Source organism: Callithrix jacchus, chromosome 10 (genome assembly GCF_049354715.1).
Source record: "Callithrix jacchus isolate 240 chromosome 10, calJac240_pri, whole genome shotgun sequence".
NCBI lineage: Eukaryota > Metazoa > Chordata > Mammalia > Primates > Cebidae > Callithrix > Callithrix jacchus.
This window is the reverse complement of record NC_133511.1, coordinates 126,613,357-126,623,192: the sequence shown is the minus strand read 5'-3', so window position 1 is coordinate 126,623,192 and position 9,836 is coordinate 126,613,357. Positions and strand designations below refer to the sequence as shown.

At 54.9% G+C, this 9,836-nt stretch overlaps 1 protein-coding gene across 1 annotated transcript; it reads left to right on the top strand.

The window, feature by feature from the left end:
* The first annotated feature begins 705 nt into the window (after positions 1-705).
* Positions 706-6,791, top strand: FGF19 (fibroblast growth factor 19). Its single transcript, XM_054241529.2, has 3 exons — positions 706-1,083; positions 1,346-1,449; positions 5,134-6,791. The coding sequence occupies exons 1-3, from the start codon at positions 852-854 to the stop codon at positions 5,446-5,448; spliced, it is 651 nt and encodes a 216-aa protein (XP_054097504.1). The 5' UTR covers positions 706-851; the 3' UTR covers positions 5,449-6,791.
* The last annotated feature ends 3,045 nt before the right edge of the window (positions 6,792-9,836 follow it).

The window sequence follows — 9,836 nt, the reverse complement described above, 5'->3', positions numbered from 1 at the left end:
GAGCGCGCCGGGCCCCCCGTCGGGGGGCAATTAACCCGGATAAAAGGGGCGGGGCAGGAATTGCAGGAAGATAAAGCCGAGAGAACCTGAGAGTGGTCGGAACTGCGGGTGGAATTCTATTGGACGCCTTTGGAATCAGATGTGCGGGGCTGAGAAAGTGGCGCGGTGGGGCCGGGGCGGGGGGCGAGAGGCCTTTTAAGAGGAAGGGCCCTAAGGCCGAGGTGAGGCTTTTCCCGACAGAGGATAAAGGAGGCGAAGCTCGGGGGCCCCCCAGCCACTGACCCCGGGGTTCCTGACCCCGCCCTTGCTAGTGCCCCGCGCCGAGCTCATCCACTGGGAGCCCCAGGCCTGGGGGAGGGGCCCCAGTGGTCGATTGCTTTACAGAATCAAACTCTCCCAGCCGAGAACCTCGGGCCGTTGCCCGGTGAGGAGTTCCCCGAAACCCGGCCGCTGAGCGAGGCCTCCTCCTCCAGCAGATCGGAACTGCCTGGGCGGGGTCACCCCGGCTGGGACGAGAAGCCGCCGCCTGCTTGACTGCCGCGGGTCCCGGGGGCGGGGGGGGGCTGGAGCCGGAGGCGGAGTGTGAGTGGGTGTGTGCGGGGGGCGGAGGCGTGATGCAATCCCGATAAGAAATGCTAGGGTGTCTTGGGCACCTACGCGGGCCCCGTAAGGCGCTATATAAGGCTGCCTGCCCGGGGCTGCCGAGCCGTCGGAGCAGGAGTGCTGCGTCCAGGATCGCCGGCCACGGCCATCCCAACCCGGCACTCGCAGCCCCGCAGCGCATCCGGGTCGCATCCCTGCCTCCCGCACCCCAGTCGCCGGAGCTGCGCTGAGTGCTCCAGGGAGGTGCCATGCGGAGTGGGTGTATGGTGGTCCACGCCTGGATCCTGGCTGGCCTCTGGCTGGCTGTGGTCGGGCGCCCACTCGCCTTCTCGGACGCGGGGCCGCATGTGCACTACGGCTGGGGCGACCCCATCCGCCTGCGGCACCTGTACACCTCCGGCCCCCACGGCCTCTCCAGCTGCTTCCTGCGCATCCGCACCGACGGCGTCGTGGACTGCGCGCGGGGCCAGAGCGCGCACAGTGAGTGCCCGCTGGGACCTCACCCCCGCCCCGCCGCGCGCACCCCACCCCAGCGCCGTTCCTTCCTTTGCCACCTTAGGCTCCCGAGGACCCCTCAACTCCTAGGAACCCCAAGTTTTGATACCTGAGAGTTAGAATCCCCCCCTTAGTCCCCAAACAGCGCGGGACACTGGAGAGAGGCACAGGCTCGTGGACCGACCCCACCCACTTGGTGCGGGCCCCACGGGTCCAGGCTGCAGCTTCTCGCTCTCCCTGCGCCCAGGTTTGCTGGAGATCAAGGCAGTGGCACTGCGGACCGTGGCTATCAAGGGCGTGCACAGCGTGCTGTACCTCTGCATGGGCGCCGACGGCAGGCTGCAGGGGCTGGTAAGTGTCCCTACGGGGAGGATGCCCCGGGACAGGGGATCGACCACTGTCCCTGGGCAGAGGCCTGAAGGGGAAAAAGGTGCTGGTTCGAATCCAGGGTTTCCTCACCTCCTCCCAGATCCGTGTGTAGCTTCGAGGGAAAGATTGCAAGGATCGACTAAGCGCATGTCCCACGATTTTCTACGGAAATTTAGGGTCTCAGCCAGTAGCTGGAGAAGAGGCAAAAGCTGCCTTTGCATTTCCAGTTGAGCCAAAGGCCGGCCCAGCCGGACCGAGGAAACCCGTTATTCGGCCTCCTTTGATATTAAGCATGAAAACCCACCTCGGGGCTTTTTCAGCCTCTGCCTGCGCGTGTGTGGTCCTCGCCTCCGTTTCCCTCCCTCCGGCATAAAAATAAGAAAAAAAGAACAGAAAAGAAAAAAGAGGGTCTATCCACAACTTTCATTTAAGAACAAATCGATTGTCAAGTAAGGCAGAAGACAGGGCATTGGGAATGGGCGAGTTTTTTTTAAATGAATTTGTAATCCACCAGGAGCATGGTGTGGCTCAGCCGCAGATGCGCTGGAGTCACGTTCCACCCGAGGACCGCTTTTCCTCCCGCGGGCCTCACCTGTCCTGTCAACGCTTTCTGGTGGGGGCGGGGGTGGGGGCTGGCTGGGAAGGCCCAGGTAACCGCAGAGGTTCCCGCCGGAAGTGTATGAGCGCTGGGGCTCTGATGGCCGGGAACAAAGGCTGGGAGTTCAAAGGAACGAACCGGCGCCCCTCCCGCGGCCCCGCGCGCAGGGGAGGCTGTGTGAGGTCTGGTCCGCGCAGGCCTCACACGCAGCCCTGGGCTCCCTGGCCGCCCCTGCCCGGGCCCCCCACCCCCAGAAAGGATACAGAGGTGGGGCCGCCTCCGGCCCAACCAGCTTCTTTGTGAACCGTGGGACAAAGCATTTTAGAGTCTCCAAATTGCTCGGTGCTTGTGCGGTGCTCCCTGTATTCAGAGTGCCTGTTTCAGATTTTATGGCGGAGCCCGGCGCTAGAAAACTGCAGGGAAAGGGGGTGGTCGGCCCGCTGAACTCTGACTCCCACCCAGAGCCGCTCAAACCCACCCTTGCAACTTTAATTATGACATTTGTCATTGGGGGGGCTCCTAATGATGGGAGGGCAGGAGGGGACGTCAACCTAACCGGCCATTCTGTCCAAATTGGGGATGAGGGCGCAGATCACCTAAAATCCCTTTGTGCCTTTTTTTTTTTTTTTTTTTTTTTTTTTTTTGAGAGTCTTTCTCCCTCACCCAGGCTGGAGTGCAGTGGCCCAATCTCAGTTCACTGCAACCTGTCCCTTCCGGGTAGTGTTTCTCCTGCCTCAGCCTCCCATGGAGCTGGGATTACAGGTGCCCGCCACCATGCCCAGTTAACTTTTTTATTTTTAGTAGAGACAGGGTTTCACCATGTTAGCCAGGCTGGTCTCGAACTTCTGACCTCAAGTGATCCGCCTGCCTCAGCCTCCCAAAGTGCTGGGATTACAGGCATGAGCCACCGACCTGGCACCGTTGTGCCTCTTGATCCACTGTGCATGGTCTAACATGGATTGAGGATCTTTTTCTTTCTTTTTTGAGATGGAGTCTCAGTCTGTCCCTCAGGCTGGAGTGCAGTGGCCTGATGGCTCACCGCAACCTCCGCCTCCTGGGTTCAAGAAATTCTCCTGCCTCAGCCTCCCAAGTAGCTGGGACTACAGGCACACACCACCATGCCCAGCTAATTGTTTGTATTTTTAGTAGAGATGGGGGTTTCATCATGCTGGCCAGACTGGTCTTGAACTCCTGACCTCGTGATCTGCCCGCCTCAGCCTCTCAAAGTGCTGAGATTACAGGCATGAGCCACCACACCCGGTCACTTTCTTTCTGAAATAGAAATTCCACATTCTTCTAGAAGCTTGAAGTCATTTCATTTTTGTATGGAGAAAGTGATACTAATCCCTCCCGAAGGACTAGCTGAGTAAATAGAAGCAGGTCTCCAGTCATTCGGTTTTCTGTTCCTTATTTATCAGTGGGTATTTCTGGGAGTTTGGGAGAAATGGTTCGTGCTGTCTGGTGCTTCGTCCCAGCTGTCCGTGGGCTCGGCAGGAGCCTGGTTGCTGCAGTGCGTCTCTTATCAGGAGCTTATCGGCACAGGCACATCCTCACTCACCTGCAGTTCAGTGACCTTTGCAGACTTAGGCAGAAACCTGACTGAGGCCGGCCTGCCGTGTGTTCACTGCCTGTCCCGGGTCGTCCAGGGGTCACGACACCAGTGTGGGACTGCACTTGCCCACTGGCACCTCTCAACCCCGTGGACTATGAGTGTTCTAAGACCAGGCACTGGCTTCCCTCAGCACACATTTCCGGCCACCAGCTGGGTGCCTGCCTGGCCTGGCCTGGCCTGGGGGAGGGGCTGCTGAGATCTGGCTCCTAGCCCAGGGCCTGGAAGGCCCTTGGTGACTAAATGGAGGAGACAGGAGGACTGATGGTTCCTAGAACTGCTGCCGACCAGAAGGCCTTAGAATGACAAAGGCACACAGCGATTTCTGAGACAGGTGGGGAATCCACGCGTTAGTCCAGGCTCCAGATCGGATCACACGTCATTTAAAAGACCTGTCCTGAGGTGATAACCCGGTGTTTCCGTGTTTCCCAAAGTGCCAGGGAATACCCAGGAGCTTTTTAAAGGCCAGGAGTTATGTATTTAACGCAAAGGGTAAGGGAAACATGGACAGCACTGCTGTGAGCTGATGGATATTATTGCTCAGGATAAGACTCTTGAAAAAGTGAGATGATTTAGTGGAAATTACTTGGGTCTATATGTAGTATATATGTAGTATTACATATATGCATAAAATATACACATGTGAAATACATACCTCAATTTTGTGTGTGTGCATGTATATATATAAAGATTATAAAGAATGTACAAATATATATAAATGTATATTTAATGTGGGACAAAGAATTATATTAATTTATATAGCATTATATAATGTAATGTGTACATTATATTAATGTTATGTTAATATAATGTACATATTATATATACTTACAGGTACAGTACATGTTTTATATGATTGTTGTGTTTATGTGTATGTATATATATTTACATACACACACACCTATATATATACATATGCATATATATATATGGGGTTTTTTTTGAGACAGGGTTTTGCTGTGTCACTCAGGCTAGAGTGCAGTGGCATGATCATTGCTCTCTGCAGACCTGACCGCCCCCGCCCCAGACTCAACCCATCCTCCCACCTCTCAGCCTCTCCAGTAGCTGGGACTACAGGCTCCCACCTCCATGCCCCACTACTTTTTGTGCTTTTTGTAGAGATGGAATTTTACCATGTTGCCCAGGCTGGTCTCAAACTCTGGTTCAAGTGATCCACCTGCCTGGGCCTCCCAAAGAGCTGGGACTACAGGCATGAGCTACTGTGCCTGGCCTCAAAATAGACTGCATAGCATATATATTTATACATGTAAAGGCATGTTTTATATATACTTACATATACAGTGTGTATATCGGCAAGCATATATAAAGCATGTAAGTGACGCTCATGTGGAAGGCCACCGCTGGTGGCCAGCAGGGACAGTCCGAAGCACAAATGTCCACATGTCCCCATGTTCCTCGTCCTCTGTGGATTGCTCAGAGCTGCCTGTTTTCTCTGCAGCTCCAGTACTCGGAGGAAGACTGTGCTTTCGAGGAGGAGATCCGCCCTGATGGCTACAATGTGTACTGGTCCGAGAAGCACCGCCTCCCGGTCTCCCTGAGCAGCGCCAAACAGCGGCAGCTGTACAAGAAACGAGGCTTTCTTCCACTGTCCCATTTCCTGCCCATGCTGCCCATAGCCCCAGAAGAGCCTGAGGACCTCAGGGGACACCTGGAATCTGACGTGTTCTCTTCACCCCTGGAGACTGACAGCATGGACCCATTTGGGCTTGTCACGGGACTGGAGGCGGTGAACAGTCCCAGCTTTGAGAAGTAACTCAGGCCAGGCCCAGGACCCCTCACTGCTGCCAGGGACTGTGGAACTGGCAGAGTGGAGGCCATGCATCTATAAGAACCGTCCTGAGTCCACACTCTGTGTAGCGTTAGGAAGAAACATCTAGAAGTTGTACATATGCAGAGTTATCCATTGGCCGTGCCAGTTTCTAGCCGATAGACTTGTCTGATCATAACATTGGAAGCCTGCTGCCTGCCCAGCTGCTGCCCAGGCCCCCATCCCACTCCCCCGAGGCTGCGGGACAAGCTGCTATGCTTGAACACCTGCCCTGATGGGGAACTTACTTCCTCTGGAAAAATTCCTATGTTGAGCTGCAATTCTCTAATTTTTTCTCATCACTTCCCCAGGGGCAGCCGGGAGACAGGCAGTGGTTTTAATTTCAGGAAGAGGTGATCAGCTCCGTAAAACAGCAGGTACATTTCACTCAATCCCATGTGGGAATTGATCTAGATCTCAACTTCCAGGGACTGTTTGCCCTTCCCGAACCCTCCAGGCCAGAACTGACTGGAGCAGGCATGGTCCACCAGGCTTCCGGAGCAGGGCAAGCCCAGAGCCCCACTCCAGCCGTGGGATGCCTGAGAAGTCCCCCTAAGGTCGGTTCTGCTGTGGACTACAAACTTCCCTGGGCTACTCATTAGTCTGCCCCAAGAAAGATAAGATCATTCTCCTCCTTTCCTTCCTCTTGTTAGACACCATCATACTGTATATAGCTGACTCGTGCCGGGCTCAGAGCTGGTTCCCCTAAGGTGGACGGTGGAGCTGCCACCTTTGCCTCCAGCTCAGAGGGACGGGCAGTAAGGACAGCCAGTCCCAGCCATGGTGACATGGGGTTTCCAGGGAATGGGATCTGCCCAGCTCGTGTGGATGTAAGGGGCACTCTGGTATGGAACCCACAGGCCTGCACCCCTTCCTAAATCTCCCCCACTTCACCTGGGGTCTCTCCCTCCTTTCGTGAGAGCTGTGGACGCTGTCCTGAGAATGACTGCCGTCCCAGGTGTCACTGCTTCCACCTCCTGGCCCACCTGGCCCTCTACCATCCCCACACGTCTCCCCGTGGACTGGGACTTCCTAGGCCCCTGCTTTATATCAGCTTGCACTTCTCATTCAAAAATCACGAAAAGAAAAGGTTTGCAGACCTCAAGTCTTGCCAGCGGCTTGCGGTGCGGAAGCAGTGGGGAGAGACTTCCACCTTTTCCCCAGCACTTGGTTTTCCGACATGCTATTTATGAGTAATTTATTTTGATATGTACATCTCTTATTTTCTTATTATTTATGCCCCCAAATTATATTTATGTATGTAAGTGAGGTTTGTTTTCTACATTAAGACGGAGTTTGTTTGTATCAAAAGTCGCATTCTGTTATCTGCCTGGAATGTTGGGGAGGGCGCGGAAGGGGCTGGTGGGGGCAGCGGCGTCCACAGCAGGAAACCCTTGATGTGTTTGCCCCTTGACACCAAAAGCTCGGGTGAGAAGTTCACCAGGTTTGGGCTAGCCAGCGCTGGTGCTAGAGGCTGGTTCGGGCCCTGCTGTCCTGCCCCTTCCTCATGCCTAGGGGCTTGGCTTCCTCAGACCACCTTCCGTTTAGCCATCTCAGTGGTCAGGGCGGCCTCTCCGCCAGGAGTGTTTTAGGCTGCAGGAAACAAACACCAAGGAACAAAGAACTCTCGCCCTCCACCCTCTTCACTGCGAGGAGGTGCTCCTGCAGCCCCCACCCACTAGATGCCCATAGCAACCCCCAAGTTTCGGGGACCAAAATACCTCCAGAAGTTCTTGCACGTCCTTGGGGGGCAAAATCACCCTTGACAGAGGACAACTGGCCTGAGCAGATAGGATGGTTTTTGTCCAGCAACAAATCCAGAGGGACCCAATGGCCCGGCGATGCCCAGGCTGTGCCCTCTGAGCTTCCCTTGATGTCTCTGTCATGCTGTGGCCTGGTCTCCACAGGGCTGAGCTCTCTGTCCTCAGGGAGAGGGAATCATTTCACCTGGGCCTCTCTCACCAAGAAAGCCAAAACTTCTTTAGAACCTTTCAGCAAATTCCGGTTACATCCTAGGAGCCAGGCTTGCATCACAGTGCCAGGCCAGCCCCAGCTGCAAGGCAGGCTGGGAAGACAAGAATTAGTGGTCAGGGTGACCAGGTGTGGGTCCACATCCTGAGTAGGAGCAGGTGCAACCGCAGACCAAAGTGTGCGTGAAACGTGATTCTAAGCGACCATTTGCCAGGGATGAGGGCTGCTGGAGAGGCCCGGGAGGAGGGTTGGGTCACTCATGTCAGTAGTTCCCAGGTGCTTCCATGGGCAGTGAGGGGGATAAGGTCGTTGCTCAGGCCTACGAAGCCCACTTCGGATAAGCCTCCCAGCCTTCCAGCAAAGGGGCCCTCATTCTTACTGATGACACTCCCAGGACACCCAGAGTTGACCCTTGGGCCATTCCCTGTCTCCATTTGCCAATCAAGATGCCCTCTCGTCCAGGCACAGTGGCTCATACCTGTAATCCCAGCACTTTGGGAGGCTGAAGCAGGCAGATCACAAGGTCAGGCATTTGAGATGAGCCTGGCCAACATGGTGATACCCCGTCTCTACTAAAAATACAAAAAAATAGGCTGGGCATGGTGGCATGCACCTGGTAATCCCAACTACTTATGAGGCTGAGGCAGGAGAATTGCTTGAACCTGTGAGGCACAGGTTGCAGTGAGCAGAGACCGCGCCACCATACTCCAGCCTGGGCGACAGAGTGAGCAAGACTCTTTCTCAAAAAAACAAAGATGCCCCTATCAGTCTTTGAGCCCCTCGCCACATGGCCACGCAGACTGGAGAGCTGGCAGGCAGGGCTGGATGACACTTGTGGGCACAGCCTTCTCTATGTTTGGCAAGGCCAGACACCAAAGGCACTCTCTTGGAGCCACGCAGGCTGGGGGCAGCACAGGGGCTGTGGGCAGTGTTCTGCCCACATGAGGCCCTGCCCTGCGGACGCCATTTCAGTGGCTTCCTCTGTAGCCCCATCATGCAGACCCTGTCCTGCTGCGGACATGAGGTAAACAGGGTCTGCATGGTGGGACTACAGAGGAAGCCAGTGAAATGGTGTCCGCATGACGCCTGGCACAGAGCTGGCTGCCTACCCACAGCAGCCCTCGCCAAGGATACAGCCAGCTGTCCAGAGTTATGTCCACTGGTTCTCAAATTTGGCTGCACACTGGGGTCACCTCGATAAAAATAAAATGTCTGGAACCCACTCATGGAGATTTTGTTTTTGAGGCAGTCTTGCTCTGTTGCCCAGTCTGGAGTGCAGGGTGCAATCTCAGCTCACTGCAACCTCCACCTTCTGGATTCAAGCAGTTCTCTGCCTCAGCCTCCTGAGTAGTTGGGATTATAGGCACGCGCCACCACACCCGGCTAGTTTTGTATTTTTAGTAGAGACGGGGTTTCACCATCTTGGCCAGGTTGGTCTTGAACTCCTGACCTCGTAATCCACCCGCCTCGGCCTCCCAAAGTGCTAGGATTACAGGCGTGAGCCACCACACCTGGCCGATTCTGGGTTTTTGTTTTTCTTTTTTCGTCTTGTTTTTTGAAACAGTCTTACTCTGTCATCCAGGCTGGAGCGAGGTGCGATGTCACCGAACGCCGCAGTCTTCACCTCCCGGGCTCAGGTGATCCTGCCGCCTCAGCCTCCCAAGTAGCTGGGACCAAAGACCCATGCCCAGCTTGTTTTTTCAAAAAAAAAAAAAAGTTGTAGCAATGGGGTCTTGCTATGTTGCGCAGGCTGGTCTCGATCTCTTGGGCTCAAGTGGTCCTCCTGCGTGACCTCCTAAAGTGCTGGAATTATAGATATGAGCCACTGTGCCTGGCCAAGACTCTGATTTAATGGGAATGGGTGTGGTCTGGACATCGGAAAATTTTTAAAAGCTCCTCGCAGTTCTAATGTGCAGGGAACCAGAGGGAACCAGTTCAAATTCCATTTTTGTGCTCTGAAGACCGGCACCTCAGGTATTCCCCATGCTCCTGCACCTCCTACTCACTTCAACACTTTGAGTGAGGCACAAGAACCTTACCTCTACTTAGGTCTCTCCTCTCTCCACTTTTTTCTTTTTTTTGAGACAGAGTTTCACTCTTGTTACCCAGGCTGGAGTGCAATGGCGCGATCTCGGCTCACCGCAACCTCCACCTCCTGGGCTCAAGCAATTCTCCTGCCTCAGCCTCCCGAGTAGCTGGGATTACGGGCATGCCCCACCATGCCCAGCTAATTTTTTGTATTTTTAGTAGAGACGGGGTTTCACCATGTTGACCAGGATGGTCTTGGTCTCTTGACCTCGTGATCCACCCGCCTAGGCCTCCCAAAGTGCTGGGATTACAGGCTTGAGCCACTGTGCCCGGCC